The sequence below is a fragment of the Pipistrellus kuhlii genome, unplaced genomic scaffold, assembly GCF_014108245.1.
Source record: "Pipistrellus kuhlii isolate mPipKuh1 unplaced genomic scaffold, mPipKuh1.p scaffold_m20_p_23, whole genome shotgun sequence".
Taxonomy (NCBI): domain Eukaryota; kingdom Metazoa; phylum Chordata; class Mammalia; order Chiroptera; family Vespertilionidae; genus Pipistrellus; species Pipistrellus kuhlii.
This window is the reverse complement of record NW_023425522.1, coordinates 10,750,127-10,771,833: the sequence shown is the minus strand read 5'-3', so window position 1 is coordinate 10,771,833 and position 21,707 is coordinate 10,750,127. Positions and strand designations below refer to the sequence as shown.

At 47.0% G+C, this 21,707-nt stretch overlaps 1 protein-coding gene across 1 annotated transcript in view; it reads left to right on the top strand.

Annotated features, from left to right (window-relative positions):
• The first annotated feature begins 14,906 nt into the window (after positions 1-14,906).
• LOC118727049 (NACHT, LRR and PYD domains-containing protein 1) overlaps positions 14,907-21,707 on the top strand; it is a 29,910-nt gene continuing 23,109 nt past the window's right edge. Inside the window, exons 1-3 of the mRNA XM_045586687.1 lie at positions 14,907-15,259; positions 18,521-18,580; positions 19,109-19,254. Coding sequence (XP_045442643.1) covers positions 14,972-15,259; positions 18,521-18,580; positions 19,109-19,254 — 494 coding nt within the window. The 5' untranslated portion in view covers positions 14,907-14,971. The remainder of the gene's footprint in view (positions 15,260-18,520; positions 18,581-19,108; positions 19,255-21,707) is intronic.

Sequence of the window (21,707 nt, the reverse complement as noted above, 5' to 3'; positions counted from 1 at the left end):
TGGGATGGGAGCCAAGAGAGGGTGAGGGAACCACAGACCTTCTTCTCGGGCTGGTCTGAGCTCAAACCTGACTTCACATTATTCCCCCTACAGGCACCTTTCTCGGCAGCCAGCAAAGGGACAAGGGAAAGGGCCCAACTTCAGTGGGACAACCTGTCTTCCATCTCTGTCCTGGCACTGACCTGCCGCATGGGCTTTGCGCAACATGGTATCCTCTGCGCCCCTTCTCAGCTGCAGACACCACCACCATCCACCACCACTATTAGGGCTTCCTGCGAGGCTCAGAGGGTGGGACTGGGAAGCAGTGGGTGGTTGCTGCAGCTGCTCCGCCCCCCTGCTCTCTGCAGCTGTGGCTCCTGGGGACTTGGTGGCACTTGAATTGAGGTGAAATCTTGGGCTGACCTCATCTGGGAAGGTTTTCTTGTCCCCATGGCATCCACATCCAACCAGGTCCAAACTCAACTTAGAGGAAGAGGGTTTCACAACAATATTACAAATTCAAAAACCCCAAGACTCCCCAAGTCTCCCCCTAATTTCAAGTCCCCTCCCATTGCAAAGAATAAAAGGGGCAGGAAGAGAGATTGCTGTTTCTGTTTTGCCTTGGTGTTGTGAGGCTGGTGCAGTGTTGGAGGGAATCATTTGCCTCAAGGTTCCTGCTCAGTGGGTCTGGGAACCGCCAGGCCTTGCTGCTAAACTGGGACAAGGAACCACAAAGCCAGAGACGCAGATCCTGCCGGTCCTTAGAAGCCCGCTCTGGAGGCCGCCTCCAGGAGTGAGGGGTGGAGAAGATTTGGGAGGGTTTCGAAGTCTCACTATAACTTTCTTATTAGTCCTTCAACTATGACTCATTGTCACCTGCATGGATTGGATTTATCCAGATAATTCCTGAGTCTCTTCCACCCACCCCTCCCCACCAGATACCTGCATTCCGGCTCAGGCTGCACACCTTCCTTCTGAGGGTCCTTACTAAGCCCAAGTGATCTCTGTAATCTCCCGGGCAGCTTCGTTCACCGCCATTGCGCTTTCCTACAGATTCTTCATTTAATGACACCCTTTCTGAAGCAGCAGCGATGGTGGCCAAATGGCACTTGCATTTCCAGGAAAGCGGCCAAACTCATTAAGTTAATAAAGGAGTTTAGCTGTTCGGAGATGCCTCCTTCACATGCATCCCGCAAAACCCGAGCCCTTGCTGCTCTTCAGGACCATTAGGCCTCTGTCTGCACCTGCAAAGCACTCCTCCCGCTGAGTCACAGCGGTGGCCCCACCAGGCTGGGGAGTGCAGAACGCTTCCTGTGCACGCTTGCCAAGCACACCTTAGAGCTGGCACCCCCTCTCTCCACACCAGAGGGAGCCCAGTGGAGCCCCATACTCCTGGCCAGTGGCGGGACAGGCCCATCGATCCCCTGGGTTGTGACAGCAGGATTGTCTGCATTCACTGCACAGCCCGGGTGTGCTAGGAAGCAGTGTCAGATCCACCCGTACAATAGCTGCCTGCGGAGTCTCCGGCCTCAGTCTTACTCCTCTGCCCTCATGCTTCCCCTTTGCAGCCAGGATCTTCCTCCACCACTGTCTGTTCTGTCACCCTTCCGCCCTCACGCTCACGAGAGCCCAACGTCCTCCAGCAGCATCAGGCCTAGCAGGACCTCTCCACCACCACTAGCCTCTCCAGTCTCCCCATCACCACCCACCCACCCTCCACCCACCCCACACCCCAGCTCCCAACACAGGTCCTACTCCCTCCTCACTTCCAGCCTTTGAGCACCCTTCTCACAAGCCTTCCGCACCTTTCCCCACCCCACTGTCTCCTCTTTTCCTGAGTAACTGCAGCAGAGCCTTCGAGACCTCACCCCAAAGTCCCTTCCTCCCAGAAGCCTTCCCTGGATCCCAAATTGGCCTGGGTAGGTGCTTCTTCTTTGAGCTTCCACAGTAACTAGTGTGGCCCTGACTGAGAACACTCATCACACAAAATTGTGAACACCTGCTTCACTGTCTGTCTCCACAGCCAGGGAGTGACTGCCCATCCTTCCCTCCCCAGGAGCTGTGCCTTTTTCACTTCCGTGTTCCCACCTACCTGGCACCTGGAGCCACCAAGTCCAGGAAGACACTCCCGCCTGGTAGCCTGGGCATCAGAGCCCTGCATGTTGAGTCCCTGTCTTTCCTGACCTCCTATCTCCTCTGTGACCTTTGGGAAATGCCCTTCTCTCTTGGTGCCCAGGTCTCTTTCCTGCACTCCCTCTTAACGCTTTCTTTCCTGCTCTCTCCATGCTCAGTGAGGTCATACTGACAATCAAACTGAAGCTTTACGTGTGTTTGTTTCTCCGCTCCAGGGGAAGCATCCTTCCAGTGGCCGCTCCACCTCCTCTCCAGCCCCACGCCCCAATCTCAATCCCCACACCTTGACCTCCTCCAGAGGTAGGAAAGAGTCTTCGCCTCCTGCCATTCTGCAGAGGAGCATGGACCACCCCTGGGGTCAGCCCTGGTCCACCCAGCCCTGGTCCTGGCTCCCAACAGGTCCCCGAAGGTCCATGATCCCTGCTCCAGCGGGATGGCCACATGACAGACTCACTTGCCTTAATGATCCTACACAGATCAATCGTGGAGTTCTGCCAGCCTCTCAGGAAGGGTTTTATACTAGTATCAATATTTCCTATTGGCACCAGCTCTTGGCATAATGAATTCCCTCCGAATGTGTTTCAAACATCCTTCTTCCAAGTGTCAAGGCCCAGGAGGTAACGAGCATCCTGGAAACAGTGGCTACACAGGGGTGTGGTCTTGCACCATCACCTTGTTCTGCCAGGTTCCAAGATCCTCCTTCATGAGATGATGGTTTCGTCAAGGACTGAGATCTCCAAAATCACCCAAAGGGACTCATAGGCATATGCTCTATACAGTATATTTATGTCATTATAAGACAGGTGATGGCAGGGTTTTATATGGGCCATTAATGGCTGCCTTGCAGAAATACTGTGGTTAAGGCAAGGGGCCCTGGCAAGTAGAAGCAAGGACAGGGATAGACCAGGACCCAAGGTCTGAACCCTCAGCTGGTCTAAGCAAGAAGACTGCAATGGCCAGGGTCTAGTTGGAAAACTGAAACCACTCTGGTATGTCAAAAATAGAAGATGGGCCACAGTGGGATGAAAGGCTAAATAAAAAGCCAAACAAGGATGGTGAGACAGCACAAAAAATGAGCAACAGCAGGACACAGAGGTGATGATGTTATTCCACGCCCAGAAGCCAGGGCCCTCCCTCCTGAACTAGGACCACAGCAGAGGCTGTCTGGCAAGAGGTGAGCCCATGGAGGAGGGATGTCCAGCAGGAATCTGGAACAGTCCAGCTGAGACATGAGACAATCTGTCTTTGGAGCCAGGACCAGGAAATGGCCTCCTCTGCCCAGAGCAGAGAGAGAAGCAGAAGTCTCCCTTCCTCCTCAGCTCTAAACTACTGTCAAACCTAGACAGAAACCACTGGCAAGGGCCTGGGAAACAGCTTGAAAGAGAAAGGCAGGGATGGATCTGAAAGCAAAAGACAATGGCAGTCCAGGGACCAAGGACTAGACACATCCCCAGTAGTTTGTGTGCCCCCTCTGTTTTCCTTAGGGTTCCATACTCTCATTTGTGTTTTCTCAGCTTTTGTCCTTCTAGACTCAAGAGTCTGTCCCCACAGGCAGTCTCTGTGTCCTTTCTTTGGGCTTAATGTATTTTACATTTTTTCAAACTCTTATTGCACACCAAATACAAGTCAAGTCATCTGCTGGGTGGCAGAAGGAAGGGAATAGAAAAATAAATAGAAGCAATTCTTTTTTAAAAAATATATTTTAAAGTTGATTTTGAGAGAGAGAGAGAGGGAAAAAAAAAAAGAAAAAAAAAAAAACATCGATGTGAGAGCAAAACATTGATCAGCTGACCCTGCACGCCCCTAACCTGGGACCGAGCGAGAAGCCCAGGCATGTGCTCCAAACATGAATCTAGCCAGCAACCCTCAGTGCATGGGACAACACCCAACCAACTGAGCCACACTAGCCAGGGCCAGGCACAACTCTTGTTTTCAAGGAGCTTGTGGTCTGAGGCACAGAGGAGACACATAAGCACACAGCTCTAGGTAATAAGTAAATGATTTCTGTGAGGCTAAAGAAGGAACTGTGTTCAGGGAAATGGGTTGGAAGCAGTAAGATCAGAGGCAGGGAGAAGAGTTTAAGAGGTGATTGTCACAGTAATCCGGAGAAGAAACCATGAGGCACAGAGGGGATGGAGAGAAGGAGCTCACACTAGAAATGAAGATGTCTTACAGACCGATTACTGGGTGGGATAATGGAGAGATAGGGCCCAGGGTCCTTCACGTGGCTTCTGCAGTCTCTGCTTATTTCCAGATGGTGAGGAGCCCAGAGCAGAGCCCAGAGTCCTGGGAGTTGTGGCCTCAAATTTGTACAAAGAGAAGGAAGCTTTTCTTTCATGCTCACTTCTCTGGCTGGTGATGCCTGGCCTTGGGGATCCTTTCTGCTGCTGCTGCAACTTGGGCACTGACATCAGGGCTCCAGGTATTATACCAGAGCTTGCAAGATTTGAGTCATTTTCCCCAAGTTGCTCCCATATCCACCTCCCAATTCATTTATTTCAGTGGCTCTGAACTTGCATCTCTTCTCCCACTGGTTTCTGAGCTGGGCAGCAGAACACTAACTTCCTCAAAGCCTATTTGCCATCCTAAAGTCTCTAGTCTTGGGTTTTACCTTTCATTCCTGATCCTAACCTTCTCTCTCCCTATCTTAATCTTGTGTTAGATGAGGGTCTGAGAGAACGTAGAGCAATGTAGAAGAACAAAGAACTGGTTTATTTCGTCAATACAGATGTGAGTGAACAAATGCAAGTAGGAAATCAATGGACATAGCATCATCCTTCCTTTCCTACTCCTCAGAGAGTGCCAATGGAGCTAGGCCAGGGGCTGAGCTTTAGAGCCAGGTCTGCATTTTCCAGATCCTCTGAATAGTCCTGCCCAACTAGACATTTTTCATCTCTCACTGAGCAGTTACTTTATGCCTGGAATTGTGCAGCACACTGAGTACTCAGCGATGGACAAAACACACACGCTCCCTCATGAATTCATTTCTGTTGAACTACCACCACCTGGTGGCCTCCACTGAATTTTGTCAAGAAAAGAAAGCTTTGAGTCCTGGACTAATGATCAGTTGGCCTGGGACTGGTAGCTTTCTAAGGAGGCTTAGCTATCACAAGAGGCCTTATTAATCATCCATGCTTAAGCCCAGATGGCTGAGGATTTGGCATATTCTCAGAGGCTATTAGAAGGGAATTCCATGCTTACCTCCATGTTTAACTCACTTTTGTAATTAGGGCCTCTCACTGGTAGAAGTCTTACCCCAGAGCTAATCCCAGTTCCTCCTGCTACAGCTGAAGTCCTTTTGCTTTGATTGACATCAATAGGGCTTGACACATACACTCAGAGATGATCCTCTGACCCTGTATTTTCTAGCTCCGTGATCGGCAAACTGCGGCTCTCAAGCCACATGCGACTCTTTGCCCCTTGGTGTGGCTCTCTCACAAAATACCACGGTCTGGGTGAATCTATTTTGAATAGTTTTAGAAGTTTAAAAATTTTGGCTCTCAAAAGAAATTCCAATTGTACTGTTGATATTTGGCTCTGTTGACTAATGAGTTTGCTGACCACTATTCTAGCTCAAAGCCTCCAGAGGAGAGGAGGGGGTGACAGTCCACGTAATGCAATGGACACAGGCCTCCCCTGTGGTGAAGGCCAGCACAAGCTCAAGGTGCACCTCTGACCTGCATCCTAGCTTCCTTTCAGAAGTAGCCTTGGAAGTAATAGGGATAAGGGATAAGTTTCTTGGAGGTGGATACACTCACCAGTCACCCTGAGAGCTCACCTTTCAGCACACTCATAGTTTAAGGGGACAGGGGATGAGGACATGGGCTTTAAGTCTACCAGATCTGGTCTCATCTGCAAGCTGGAGACCGTGAGCCCCATCTTAGAAAAGGGTTGGAAAGTTGCAGTGAGCCAGCTCCACAAAGTGCCTGGTGAGAAGCAGATCCCACCAGGAGCTGCTATCATCTGCCCCTCCCCCCTCTCCCCAAGCTGTCATGAGAAACCTCAATGCAATTGTTTTATGTACTCACAGCCCACCTGGCTCTGAAAGGACTCAGTATACAAATTAACATACATATAAAGTAAAATAAAAATTGTATTAAGTTGCTACACATATTAAGCAAAGTTAAAACAAGATTACGGAGGCATAAGATGAAACCAAAAGTTAAGGTGGTACATGAAGCATGTGCTTTAAGATGGCATCCCGTACGTGTTTTGAGAGGGGTCAGACACTAAACTTAAAAACTTTGTAGAGGACAAACCGAAGAGGCACAGTGGCCAGCTACTTGATAAAAATAAGTGAGTTTCCAAAAAGAACTACTTTCTGAACCATATTTGTTAAAAGTTTGTTCCCTTCAATCCAGAAATTGCTTTTCAAGGAATTTAACCCTTCCAGGTACTCACACACATGCACAAAGGCATACATGTGTGCAAACTGCAGAGTAGCTATTAACAGACAAATACAAATGAAAGCAAGCTAGATTACCATCGAAGTGGACTATGGAATACTATACAGATACAGAGATAGAAAGAATTACTGAGCCATATATATTAACATGAAAGGGTCTGCAGAATAAGAGAAAAAGAACCAACCTTCAAAAAAATTGTCCTATGTCTGTAGTTTGTAGAGAATTATAATTCCATTTATGTAAAAATATTAATGCTGGTTACCCCTGGGAACTGCATGAGATTGTAGAGAAAGTTAAAGGGACATTTTTACTTTTTACTTTACATATCTTTATATTTTACTAGAGGCCCAGTGGACAAAATTCGTGCACATGTACTGTTCCTAGACCTGGCCTGCGATCAGGGCCATCTTCCCCTGCTGCCCACAACCAGCCCCACCCCCTCCACCACCCACTCCTGGTTCCCCATTCTCCATCAGGTGAATGGAAACTGCAAGCCAAGGAAAGGAATAGAGATGTGGGCAGTGCGCTTCACAGAAACTTGTTTAGCTATCTTTCTGTTTGTCCTGCCCTTAGGGTCAATTTGCATATCACTCTTTTATTTTATCAGATTTTTTTATCCAAATAATTTTATTTAAATAAAAAAGTAAAATTGTCATTTTAAAAGTTACAGGTAATTAGATCGTGTATTGCATTAATGTTACATTTTCTGATTTTGATCATTGTATTATGGTTATGTAAGAAAATGTTGATATTTGCCAAAGTCCTCCCAAGTAAAGGTCCTGACATCTACAACTTATTCTCAAATCATCAGCAAAATAAATGAATAAATTAGTAGTGAGTATACAGAGAGAGTTAGAAAGTCAGTATATCATAATGTTCATAATTAGAGGGTCTAGACAATGGCTAAGTGGGAGTCCACTACACTACACTTGTAATTTTTCTGTAAGTTTGAAATGTTTTTGAAGTAAAATGAGTTTCTAAAAGTCATGTATGATTTCTTCCTTCTGGGGTGGAGACTTCGTGTGCCTTGCTTGGGTTCTAGGAAGAGACCCCCCATTGGGGGTGGGTCCTCTTGCCCATGTTAGATAGGCACCAATCATTATTCTTGATTGAGACGTAAGTGCAGTTAAGAAGGTCAAGTGAGAATACTTGTTAGAGGGTACGTTCTGCTTAAATGATGTAAATCCATTGTGGCCTTTGGAAGAACTACACCTGCAGGTGAGGTTAGAGAAGGGAGTTGGGTGTTTGTCCTTAATCTGCCTTGTGACCACTTTGCACTTGTATTGTTGGTTCTTGAAAAATGACAAGGTGGATGTATGTGTTCTTGTCAAAGTTGCCAGGAGAATAGAAGTAAACTATACCAAAGGGAGACCCCAAGTCCTGATATTTTCTTTAGACTACACAAAAGATTAGAAAGAGGAAAAAAGGCATGGGGGAGGAAGAAATGGATGGATTGTATTTTAAACAAAAAATTTCGCTTTTGGTGTTCGGTACACAGTTTACCTAAGCCTGAAATACACAGACATTGGGGAAATGAATGGCCAAACAGCTGGGATTGCCTTGCTGGGCCCATAGGAACAACCACACCCTTTTTTTATCCCCTCCAGAAACTTTTATTTTTATTAACAGTTCCTAGCTCTTGACTGGACTGACTTAGAACTTTAGAACTTTTAAAAGAGTAGAGACCTTATCTATTTGAGTTTGAAAAATGTTTCTGCTATTAATCATAATCCTTTCTACTTTTTTTCTGGCGTATCCTTTAGATCCAAAAATCAAACCAAATTATACATTTCCTGACAGATAGATGAGAAAACAATAGACACAATGGTCCAAAATTCTAGAGTTGACTCTTGCTGGTAAAGGACACCTTCTATTTTGTCCACTCACCCAAGCAAAGCCTGAAGAATAGAGATGTCCACATCGACCATCTGGAAGGAGGTTAACACTGGTGTCTGTGTCGGGAGTGGACATGTGGGGTTGAGGGAGACTTATCCTCTTTCTGAGGACCTGAAGCCAGATTGACCAGACCTCCAAGGTGTGGAAGTAGCTGGAGAGTCTTGGTGCTGGAGCATGAATTGCTCATGTCACATGGAGACCAGCCAGAGCTACAGAGATGTCAGCTGGGAAGGAACACTGATGGTGGCCCTAATGCGGGGGCTCTGAGAACCATGTCAGGGGTAGTCACTGTTTTTTATCTTTCCTTCGCCCTGGTCTTTCTAATATTATTAGGATAAAGTGGGCTTTTTTTTATTTGCTCCTAAAAGACCCTGAAGTATCAGGAAAGGAGCAAAGACTCATAGCACCGGGAACACAACCTTAAAAATTCAGACCTCCGCCCAGCTGGCGTGGCTCAGTGATTGAGCTTTGGCCTATGAACCAGAGGCCAGGATTCAATTCCCGGTCAGGACTCATGCCCAGGTTTCAGGCTCAATCCCAGTGGGGGACGTGCAGGAGGCAGCAGATCAATAATTCTTTCTCATCAATGATGTTTCTCTCTGTCTCTCTCTCTCTCTCTCTCCCTCTCCCTCTCCCTTCCTCTCTGAAATTTAAAAATAAAAATTTAAATCAGACCTCAAAGGGTCCTCCATCAAACTTAGAAGACTGTTTCAAGGCACAGGAAGTACTTGACTGCCATCTAATGGCCAGAATGAGCAGCTGTTTAGAAAGATAAAGGAAATCATTCCAAAGGCATTTATTATATACAGTTTTTATTATATGCAGTATTTATTATATTGTGGGTCAGGCTCTGTGTTAGGCACAGGAAGTGCAATGGCAAACAAAGTAAGAATCCTGTCTTCGAGGAGCTAGCCTAGCATTCTAAAGGCAGCTGAGAGTGACAGAAAGTAAACAAATAAACAGATCAATAAGGTCAAGGTGAGAAAAGGGCTGGATGATAAATAAAGCAAGGAAAGGGTCTAGTAGGAGCTGGGCGAAGGAGGTTGCTGAGTTTCTGGAGGTGAGGTGATAAGTCTTCAGTCTAGGGAAGATCATCCCAAGAAGATGGAAAAGCCTGTGCAAAAGCCCTGAGGTAGGAGATTTTGTTCCAGGTACAAAAGGAGACAGACCTGAGGGCCTAGAGCAGCAGGATGGTGTGAGGCGGACAAAGATGGAGGCCAGACCATATGTGGCCCCGGGCTCCTCTGTTAGGAGTTTGGCTTTTCCTCTGATTGAAACAGTGTTGGGAGGCTTTGAGCAGAGAAGTGGCCCGACCTGATTTGTTTTAAAGGGGCAATTCTGGCTGTTGGTTGGACAATAGACACTAGAGAGCAACCTCAGAGCCAGGGGAACAGTTGGGGGTTGAGAAGGGGAGGAGAAGAGAGTGTGGGAGGGGGGGAGAAACAGCACAGTGATCTGGGACAAGACTACGATGGCTGGATCTGGGAGGTATCCGTGTGTGTGGTGACAATAAGGTTCTGAATCTATTTAAAAATATGACATTGGCAGGACTTCATGATAGATGGAATGTGAGGGTTGAAAGAAAGAAAGGAGTCCATGTTTGGGGCCCAAACTGTCATTTCCTGAAATGAAGAGTCTGTGGGCAGAGAAGGCTGAAAGGGATACAGGAAATGGTGAAATTAGGGGCTCCCGTCGGTGGAGTTCAGTCTGAGATGGCTGTGATATGCCCAAGTAAAAAGGTGGAGGAGGCTGCTGGATAAAGGCTCCGAAATCAGAGGGATGGTTGGAGCTGGAGATACAAATGTGAAGTCATCAGCCCATGGAGGGTGTTCCAAGTCCTGAGCCTGGGTGAGGTCACCCGGGGAGGCGTGCAGCTGGAGAAGGGGAGGGGTCTGGGCACAAAGCCTGACTCTCGGCATCCAGTGCACCGTCAGCAGTCAAATTGCATCTTCAGGTCTCCCTCCCTGGGCATCAGGATGGTCAGGTTCAAATGAGGAAGATGGCCATAGGTACAAGGCGCCTACACCTCATAGGCTTGAGTGTGAGGGAGTGGTGCTCCATTAGCACTGAAGGTGAGTGTGGCCATGTCATTTGGAAAGGTTGTCTGTTGTGTTAACTAATAAAGACTTGAGGCCCTAAAACAAATGAAAAGTTCATCTAGGGTCTTAAAGGTTCAAATTCCAGAGAGACACAGATTTGATTAGCAACCCAAACTGTGGTCTGGAGAGAACAAAGAAAAGCAAAAACCACAAGCTGTAATTCTTGCACTCAAAGAATTGCTAACTAGTGTGGACCCTGAGAAACAAGATACCTACTAAGAAGGGCTCCCTGCCTGGCCGGTGTGGCTCAGTGGTTGAGCTTCAATCAGGAGGTCACAGGTTTGATTCCTGGTCAGGGCACACACCAGGGCTGCAGACTGAAAGAGATTTATTCGTATAGTAGTGAAATGAGTAGGGGGTAGGCCCTCTAAATGCCCTCAGAAGGGAGGCTGATCACCAGAAAACCAAAGGCAAGGTGAGGGATGGGAGATTAAGGCAATTGCCAAGGCCTGATTTAATCAGCCATTCTATATCATAAAAGGCTAATATGCAATTTGACCTAATGGCGGAACAACCAGTTGCTATGACATTCATTGACCACACGGGGCAGACACTCAATGCAGGAGTTGCCCCATGGTGGACAGTGCACTCCCATAGGGGGATTGCCACTTGGCTAGAAGCTGGGCTCACAACTGACAAGTGCAGTGACCGTGCAGGAGCTTCTCCTGCCACCACAGCAGCGCTAAGGATGTCTGACTGCCAGCTAAGGCCCCAATTGAACTGAGTTGTGGGATACCCAGTTGTGTCCAGAGAGTATGTGTCAAAATTAGTTAGGATCAGGAAGAAATAAAATCTATCACACCCCCTCCTCCAGGCCATACCTCCCATCACACTGGGTCTTAATGCCCTTCATAGAGGTTAGGTCCCTCTAATCAACCCACTTCCTAGGATAGTACTTTCCATTCCTGGTAAGACTGGCTGTTGAATGTCCACCAGTATTTATTACCCATTTTTTAAAAATAGTATTATACAACATTTTTAGAGGTTACTAAGACCTTTTTGCTTGATTTGAGCTCCTTGGCAAAACTATGATATCCCATTTAATAAGTGAGAAAACTAAGGCTCAGAGAAATAAGTCAGCCACACAAGGAGTCTGTGTCCAGGTGAGCAATGGGCTGAAGCTCCTTAGGCCAGACCTCACACCCATCTCTGAAGAACCTCAACCAAGGCTCTAAGAAAGATTCACAGTGGCCCCACCCATTCTGAGAGTTGGGCCTGGCCCCACACTCAGCATCCTGAAGAGCTTCAACCTTGGCTCTGTGGTCAGGCTCTGGGTGATGGACAGGCAGAGTGCTAAGTGAAGATGCGAGTGCTGCAGGATACATGGGTCTGCATCCAGCACAGCAACTTACCTGACCTTGTGCCCCTGGCCTCACTGTACAAGTGGCCTGTCTGGGTGTTTGGCTCTAAGTCCCTGTTCTGCTCAGAACTGTGATGGCCCCTCCCTGCCACTGGCCCCACCCCCATGTGGGAATACCTTTATAGCTCTTTCATTTCTGAACCTGTGCTGGGTAAGTTATTATTTCCTGCTTTTCTTCTAGCACTTTGAATGTATCATCTACTCTCTCCTGAACTGTGAAGTTTCTGCTGAAAATTTTGTTTACAGATTTGAGGGAGTCCTATGTATGTGATCAGTCATTCTCTTTCTCCTTTTATATTCTCTTTGATTTTTGACAATAATTTTATACATATACATATACATATACATATACATATACATATACATATACATATACATATACATATACATATACATATATATATATAAAAGCCTAAGTGACCAAACAACCAAATGACCTGTCAACCGGTCAACTGGTCACTATGACATGCACTGACCACCAGGGGGCAAATGCTCAACGCAATGGCTGCCCCCTGGTGGTCAGTGTGCTCCCATAGTGGGGTCACCACTCAGCTGACCTACCCATCCCAGCAGCCCACCAGCCTGGCAGCAGTCACTCACTCCCTCAGTAGTCCTCAGGGCTAATCTCTGGAGAATGGCCAGGCACCAATGGACCTGCACTGCTGGTACAACCAGACAATGCCACAGGCCTCCTAGAAGTTAGCCTGGTGTACCATGGCCACTTCCCCACCCTAGATGCTCGGCAAGGAAGAAAGGATATAAAAGCAGCTGCCTGGTGGCTCCCAACAACCAGCACTAACATCAGCGTAATGGATCCAGATCCTAGGCCAGCAAGGGTGTCCCACTGCCCACCCAGAGGGCCAATCGCATCCTGACCTCCCTCCCACCTCCCTCAGGACTGGTATCAGACAACGGGCTCATGGCTGGTGAGCACTGCTGTGGTGGTGCGAGGCTCTCCCAATAGGGACTGACTGGGTGCAAGCGTGGCAGGCACAGTGGGGCCAGGGTGAACAGGAGCAGCAGGCAGGAGCAGCAGGCAGTGTTGGACTGCCGTTTTCAGCCCAATCACTGAGGGCCACGCTGAGGGACCCCTCCGGTGCACAAATACGTGCACCAGGCCTTTAGTTTTACATAATTTTGCTATCATGAAATATTATTATTCTTTGACTTTTTCAACCATTTTAAAATGTAACAATCATTTTTAGGTGACAGGTTAGCCATCTTGATGTAGTCAGAGATTGCCAACCCCTGGCCAAAAGTGTAATATTAAAATTTAACTTATTAGAAGTATTAGTGAGAGGGAAAGAATTTTCTAAGTTTTACTAACTCAAAAGGATTTAGGTATGTGGCATGCAGAGCCATTAAAACCAGGATATTTTAAAGAACGTGGCACCAGAAAGCCCTAAGCCATCTCTTGGCACCTCAGGCAGACACAGGATTCAGAGTAGGGTGGGCCATCACCACAACCCCGAGTGGCACACTGATGCTCTAGATCAGTTTCTCAGCCTTCCTAATGCCGCAACCCTTTAATACAGTTTCATGTTGTGATGACCCCCAACCATAAAATTATTTTTGTTGCTACTTCATAACTGTAATTTTGCTACTGTTATGAATCATAATGTGAATATCTAATATGCATGATGTCTTAGCCGACAACTGCGAAAAGGTCATTTGACCCCCAAAGGGGTCGCTACCCACAGGTTGAAAACTGGTGCTCTAGATCACACGTGTCAAACACAAGGCCCGCGGGCCAAATCCGTCCCGCCAGGCCTTGCAATGTGGCTCGCACCGCGCTGTCATCACTGCACTCCGCTGCGTTTCCATCACAATGACAGTTTATGACTGTTCAGTAAACCATTCGGCCCGCGATTTAGGCTGGATTTTAGATTTTGGCCCCTTCTCTGATTGAGTTTGACACCCCTACTCTAGATCTTCACTTTGCCAGAAATGTCCTCACCAGAGACAACAGAATGGATCTTTAGATCATGATTCCAGAGGTGGGGGCAGCCCCCTGACATCCTAGTCTTAGCAAGCTTCGGGTGAAAATTGACCCCACCTATGCTGGAGGTCCCAGCAGTCTTCCCAAGATGAACTGGGCTTCAAGAAACCTGCTTCCGCAGAAGGTTTGGGGCTCCCCGCCCTTCCTGAGAGCTTCCTCTGTCCCTACACTGAACTTCCTGAAGAGTTTCTCAACCCTGGCTCAGCAGAAAGATGCGCTGGGGGTGGGGAGTTGGACCTGGGCAGGGTGTCATGTAAAGATGTGAGTGCCTCATGGTACATGGGTCTTCATCCAGGGCATCAGACTGTCTGTCCTTGTGCCCCCGGCCTCACTATCGATGGAGACTGTAGATGTGGCCTGTCTGGGTGTTTGGCTCTAAGTCCCTTCTCTGCTCAAAACTATGATGGCCCTTCTCCTCCCCTGACTTCACCTCCATGTGGTTTCCTCTGGGTGATTTCTGTTCCTCTCTGGCTGGGTGGGGCTGTCCTTCCTGGTTGGTGTCCTGGGACCAGAAGAGGTCTGGAGAGATGTGGATGAGGCAGCTCTGAGCTCAACCCTGGGCTCTCAAAGTCCACCCTGTGCTTTGCCTCTCCCCCTCCCCCGCCTCCTGTCAGCATTGCAGCTCAAGGCTTGGTCCAAAGAGTCCAGATCTTAGGAGACAGAGAACTGAGGAACATAGAACAGTGAGTGCTCAGAACATCCCATCCTCCCATCCCTGCCCCCTTCACCCTCCTGCCTGCCCCCAGACAGGACCCAACAACTCAGAAACTTGATCTTTTTCATTGTCGCCCAGCCCCCTCTGGACTCCTGCTTCCTATGCCTTTTCCTGCCTCTCTCCTTCACATCCCTTCTCCCAACATCATCTGTTGGCAGATGCCCTGGGGTTTACAAAAGTGGGTTTGAATGCTGAATAGGAGTTTGACAGGTGACCATAATGACCCAAGTAGAAGTGTTGCATTGGGAGGTGGTAGGAACCAAGGATGGCTGCTTTTCTCTGACTGCCTGATCCCTTCACCACCCACTCTCCTCAGTGGCCTTCCAAATCCAATTGAGTGCAAGAGACGTACTCAGTGCAGCTGAGGAGAAGCATGCAGCAAAGATGGCTGATGGAGTCGAGCAACGGCTGGCCTGGATCTTGGAGTTTATGAGCAAGGAGCAGCTCAGGGAGTTCCTGCTGCGGCTGCCTGATAAGGATCTCTGTGAGCACTCCCCTGGGGCGACCACAGCTCAACCAGAGGAGGTGGCTGGCATGAAGTTGGCTTCACGCCTTGTGGCTCAATATGGGGAACAGCGGGCCTGGGACCTGGCCCAGCAGACCTGGGAGCAGATGGGCTTGACCCAGCTGTGTGCCACAGCCCGGATAGAGTTAGCTATACAGTCAAGTGAGTAAACAAAACTCCCTCTACCTGCTGTTCATCTCCTTCTCACCCACACCCTGCTGAACCTCCCACCAAATCTGACCCTGGACAGTGAACTGTCCTGTCAAAGGGGGGATCCAGACTCAGATAAGACTGCAGCTAAGAGGCTTGTGGGGGAAGAATGCCAAATACATTCCCAGCCACCCATGGGTCCTCACAGCACCTGGAAGGGAACATTCAGAGGGCCAGAAAGACTAGAGCACATGTGTCAAACACAAGGCCCACGGGCCAAATCCGTCCTGCCAGGCCTTGCAATGTGGCCCGCACCTCGCTGTCATCACTGCACTCCGCTGCGTTTCCAACACAATGACAGTTTATGACTGTTCAGTAAACCATTCGGCCCGCGATTTAGGCTGGATTTTAGATTTTGGCCCCTTCTCTGATTGAGTTCGACACCCCTAGAGGCTGACTCCCAGAAGGCACCAGCAGGAAGATATGGGTTTCACACCCACCTCCCAAGAGGCCACTTGCCTGGTTTGTGCTATAAGCACAGAAGGGAGTCGGGGAGAAGCAGGTTTCATTCAATCCTAGCACAACCACATTGGGCAAGTCACTTCACTGCTCTCTGAATCTTCTCTCCATCTGTAAAATGAGAGGGTTGGAGGCCCCTGGACTGTAGGAGGGTCAAGAGGTAATCCATGTTAGACACCCACCACAAAGTCCGCTTCCCAGTAAGTGCTCAATGAACTGTTCTGTTGCTACTGTTGCTGCCCCTGCAGATGTTATTACTGACTGCTGTGGGTGGCAGAAGCTCTCAGCCTCATGTGAGGGGACTTGAGGCACAGAGAGGACATATCTGGGGAGGTAGAGGCAGAACCAGGGCAGAGATACAAAGTTCCTGGAGCCCAGATTAGTACAGTTGCCCAGCAGTGTCAGGGCACCATTTTCCAATGAGAGTGTGGGGCAGGCTGCAGTGGGCTCACTGGTTTCCCTGACCTCTCTTATGTAAGACTTCATCTCTTGTTTTCTGGTGCTATTGATGATGATGGTGAGAACAGCACCAGGTGTTAGACCAGTGGGGTCAGACAGGACCTTGGTTCAGCAACCCTGGTTCTTGAGTTCTGACTAGGGAAGAATTCAGAGCCAAGACGCAAACTGTAAGAGAATGTTAACTTAGAAAATCACAGAGGTGTCAGAAATGGATGGCAGAACAAATGAGTTAGGAAACAGAGCAAAAGAAAGGCCCTTGGAGCTTAGGAGTAAGAAAGGTAAAGGGAATGATAATGGGGGTTGGAAGGGGAGGGGTACGGAAAGTCACGGGCATGCTTCCAGGAGGGAGAGCACACTGGGTCCTGCATTCTAAAGCTTTTAAGAGTGGAGATCTTAGGGGTGATCCAGGGAGGATCTCAATAGAATATTCATCAGCTTTCCAAGTGGGTCCTTCCAAGATTGTGGTCTCCACTGACTGGTTTGTGCCAGGGCAAAGGGTCAGTGCAGATGGTCCTGAGTGGTTTTGCTATTTTTTGGGGCCTGGAGTTGAAATACAACTGACGCCCAGATGTTATTTCTAGGGAGGAACGAACAGCAGCTGTTGATTACGACTGACTGTGAGAACAGTACCAGGTGTTAGAACAGAGGGGTCAGACCAGACCTGTCAGAACAGGAGGGCTGAACAGCATAGCCAGAGATATAAAATGGCCTGAGGTCCAAACCCCATAACGAGTGATATGCTGGGGGAAGAAAGATTACCTTGGGGGTGAAGTCCTTGTTTTCCAAGTTTTGCCCGTTGCTAGGCCTCCAGAGCTCTCCACCCTGGTGACCTCTGTACAGTATGGCTCAGTTTTGATCTGGAAATGTGCATAAAAGTAAGACTAGATGATATGTACCTCAGTTTATAATGATGGTACCTGTGAGGAACAGAATTCTGATTAATATTAATTTTGACCTCATTGCTTATTTACGTGACTTTATTTTTCAACAATGAACATGCGTTTTATATTAGAAAAACTTTATAAATCTGAAAATAAAACACCTGTGTCCCCCAGTCCTTTCTCTGAGACACTTCCCTCTATCAAGCCCACTCATGTGATCCCCCTTTCCTTGGGCCACCATCCCACCTTGTCCTTTCCTCTCTTACCATGGACTTTGCATGCTGTTCTAGTTATTGGATGGATGTCTGTCTTCTCTCCCAGATTTGAGTTCCCTGAGGACAGGGCTGTGCTTTATTAATCTGTGACCTTTAGGGGTTGGTGTTAAACCAGTGCTTAATACACATTTATGGAGTGAATCATTTAAAGGGGAGATAGGCACATCAAGTACTAAAGGGTCAAAGCTGCCCCTAAGGTGGGGAACCCGGATGTGGAAGTTAGCAGTGTTTCTGGGATTTTGGACTGGTCAGAGAGAGCTACTCCATCATACTCAGATGGTGTCTTTCAGCGGAGTCCCTGGGGCAATAGTGCAACAAACAGGGATGTTAGTTGTGTAGAAGGAAATAGAGACTCCTTTTCAGACAGACACATACTGAGTTGGCTGGGAGAATTTAGGGTCAATGTTATAGTCAACAGCCATTAAGGGGGTGCCTGAAGCAGCTGAGAGAACTGTTGCCTGAAGGGAAGTATGTTAGAGGAAGAATCAGAGGCAGGTGGGCTGGGTAGAGGGCAGCTGATATTGGCATGGGGTGGAAAGTGCACCCAGGAGAGAAGGTGACCATCGTGACAGAGACAGGAAGAGAAACAGCAGTACAAGGCAGAGTCACAGCAGGCAGCCCAGAAGCAGCGAGGGAAGGTCACATGGTCAGATACAGCTACTGAGGACCCTAGCTGGACAGAGAATACGGGTGTGATTTGGCCATTAGCCTGACTAGCGTGGCTCAGTGGTGGAGCAGTGACCTATGAACCAGGTCGTCACATTTTGATTTGGTCAGGTCAGGGCACATGCCTGGACTGCAGGCTTGATCCCCGGTGGCGGTAGGATGTATGTGTGCAAAAGGCAGCCAAACAAAGATTCTGTCTCATAATCTCTCTCTCTCTCTCTCTCTCTCTCTCTCTCTCTCTCTCTCTCTCTCTCTCTCTCTCTCTCTCTCATAAAAAAAATATATCTATTGAGAAAAAAATATTACTGGTGACCTCAGTCCTAAAACTGTTGGGGCCAGGCATAGTGAGAGTGCCCCAGTCCCCAGGGCAGTAGTACCAATAAAGGGGATGGAGTGGGGGGGGTGGGCGGAGAGGGGAGCACTCACAGAACCACATCTGAAGGCCTTTGAGCTAGTTTGCCTTTCCACCGTCATTCAGTTGAAGCGTCTTCATGCTATGGCAGAATTTAAAGCAGAACGTGAACACCAGGAGCTCCATGTGAGTATGGACACGTATCCTCATTCCATAGAAATTAGACATCATTTTTGTCAGAAGCCTTTAGTCCCGATTCTCATAAAAACAGTGGAGCAAGTGCCAACAATACGGCTCTAGGTTAGGATGCTTGCAGTCAACTTCCCTCTGTGCCAAATGCAGCTGATAGGAATGCCGCTCCGGAGACAGGCTGCTGTTGACTATACATTGACCCTCAAGATGCTCTCCATCTCTCTCATCCCCTGATCACTCAAAAGACCAAAAGGAAACATGTGGTTGGTTCCCCAGACAGGTCATACTGTCATATACATCTGTCAAGTCTCTTATAATTTTGATGTCACTAAAGCAATCACTTTTCAATACTCTATCACCTCCTAACGCATAGGACATTGCTGCAAAGAACTTCTGGAAGCACAGGTGAATGAAGCTGTAGCTCCGAGGGGTGGAGTGCTCTTGAAGAACACCCGTGTTTAAGAGAGTGGAGGTGTTGGCCCCATCTAACCCTTGTTCCCTGAAGTCCTTGGGGCTGAACAGAGTCTTTCCTTGACTTTCTTCTCCCTTCTCAAAGTCCCTGCAAGCCTGCGGGAGCTGGACCTGAGTGGGAACTCCCTGAGCTTCACTGTAGTACACAAGCTTCGTGTCACCCTGGAAAGTCCTAGCTGCCGCCTGGAGACCTTGAGGTGAGTCTCGCCTGGGTTCTGTTCTGAAAGAGAGCTGGACAGGAGATCCAAGATAGAAGTTGTGTCTAAGATGGGTGTGTGGTCCTTGTAGTCAACAAACATTCATTGAGCCCCTCTCTGACCATGGCTACTACAGTAAGCAAACAGAGATAGGATTTCGTTTTCACAGAGTTTGCAAGTGACTGACATTAACCACACAAACAAATGTGTCATAACAGGCCCAGATAAGGGCCTGCAGTGGAAAACAACCTGAATAAAGTGAATATTGAAGGACATGGGAAGGATACCGAGGGTTCACCTAGTTGATGCAGGATGGCAGAAAGTTCAAAGGCCCTGTGGCAGGAAGGAGACTGAAAGCAGACAAGTGAGGCTGGAGGATGGAAAGCAAAGGGGCTACAGAAGGAGGCTACAGAGATCAGGAAATAAGACTATCTATGCAAGGCCCTGTTGGAATTTGGGGTGGTTGTTTTTTCTAATGCAATGTGATTATAATCAAAAGATTGATATGGTCAGTGCATTTTCAAAGTAGAAGCAGACTGCCATATAAAATCCAGAATGGAAGACAACAGGAGATGTTCGGAAACCAGTTCATAGGGAAGTTTTAGTTGTTCCTGTAAAGATGGTGAGAGCTTGGGCTAAGGGAAATTACCATAGTTTCTGCAAGAAATGGTGGTGTCTTGGACTACAGTGTTGGCCATGGAAATGGAAAGAAGTGAATGGATGTGAGAGATCTGAAGAAAAGTAAAATCGACCAGACTGAGTAATGAATTGGATTTATGGGAAAAGGGAGATGGAGCTATAGACGATGATCTTAGGTTCAGACCAGAGATATACATAGGATATGGCACCTTCACTGAGATGGAAATACTGGGAGAGGGTAGATGGGGGGTGGAATGTCATGAGTGTGATTTTATACATGTGCAGCAAAGTCAAGTTCCTTTGAGGTACCTCGGAGAGATGTCCAACTAGTATCAAATAAAGGTGTATACTAAAATAAGATGCCCCATAAAATAAAACTCAGCAAATTTAAAAAGATTATAGTCATACAAATTATATTATATGAAATTGAAAATCATAATAGATGGAAATTTAGGAAATTCACAAACACACTGAAATGAAACAATATACCCTTAAATAAACAACGGGTGGAAGAAGAAATCATAAGGGAAATTTAAAAGTATTTTGAGCCCTGCTGATGTGGCTCAGGGTTTGAGCATTGACCCATAAATCCAGTGGTTATGATACCTGATAAATGCACATGCCCAAGTTGTGGGTTCAATCCCCAGTGGTGCGAGTGAAGGACTGAAGTGATGATTCTCTCTCATCACTGATGCTTTCTCTCCCTCTCTCTTCCTCTCTAAAATAAATGAATAATATATTTTTCTTAAATTTGTGAAAAATAAACAGCCCTAACCAGTTTGGCTCAGTGGATAGAGCATAGGCCTGAGGACTGAAGGGTCCCAGGTTCAATTCTGGTTAAGAGCATGTACCTTGGGAGAGTGCAGGAGGAGGCTGATTGATGTTCCTCTCTCATCGATGTTTCTAACTCTCTATCCCTCTCCCTTCCTTCTTGTAAAAATTTAATAAAATATATTTTAAAAGAAAAATGAACAAACAAACAATTAAATAAATAAATAAATAAATAAATAAATAAATAGCATGGTCAAGGGCACAAGCCTGGGTTGGGGACTTGATCCCGAGTAGGGGGCATACAGGAAGCAGCCAATCAATGATTCTCTCTCATCATTGATGTTTCTATCTCTCTCTCTCCCTCTTTGAAATTCATAAAAATATATATGTTAGAAGTATTTTGAGATGAATGAAAACAAAAACACACCATACCAAATCTTATTTGATGCAGCTAAATCAGTGTTGACAGAGAAAGGTATAGATATTAATGCCTAGATTTAAAAAAGAAAAAGGGATATAACTGCACACTCATTAGCATCGCCAAAATAGAGAACACTGACAACACCAAATGCTGACAAGATTGTGGAGCAAAAGAAATCCTCATATATTGCGGGTTGGAATATAAAATAATGTGGCCACTTTGCAGATTCCTACAAAATTAAACACACCCTTTCCATATGATCCAGCAGTCATGCTCCTTGGAGTTTACCCAAATGAGTTGAAAACCTATATCCATACAAAAACCTATACAACAATGTTTAAAGCAGCTTTATTTATAATTGCCCAGACTTAAAAACAAGCAGATAAATTAATTGTGGTACATTAATACAATGGAATATTACTCAGTGTGCAAAAATGAGTCATAAATCTATTAAAACACATGGGGAAACTATAAATTCATATTATTAGTTATAAAAAACACAATATGAAAAGCTGCATGCTGTATGATCACAACAATGTAAAAGTTAAAAAAAAACACACACAAAAATATGAATGCAGTAAAAAAAAAAAAAATCAGTAACTGCCAGTGGGTGAGGGGAGAG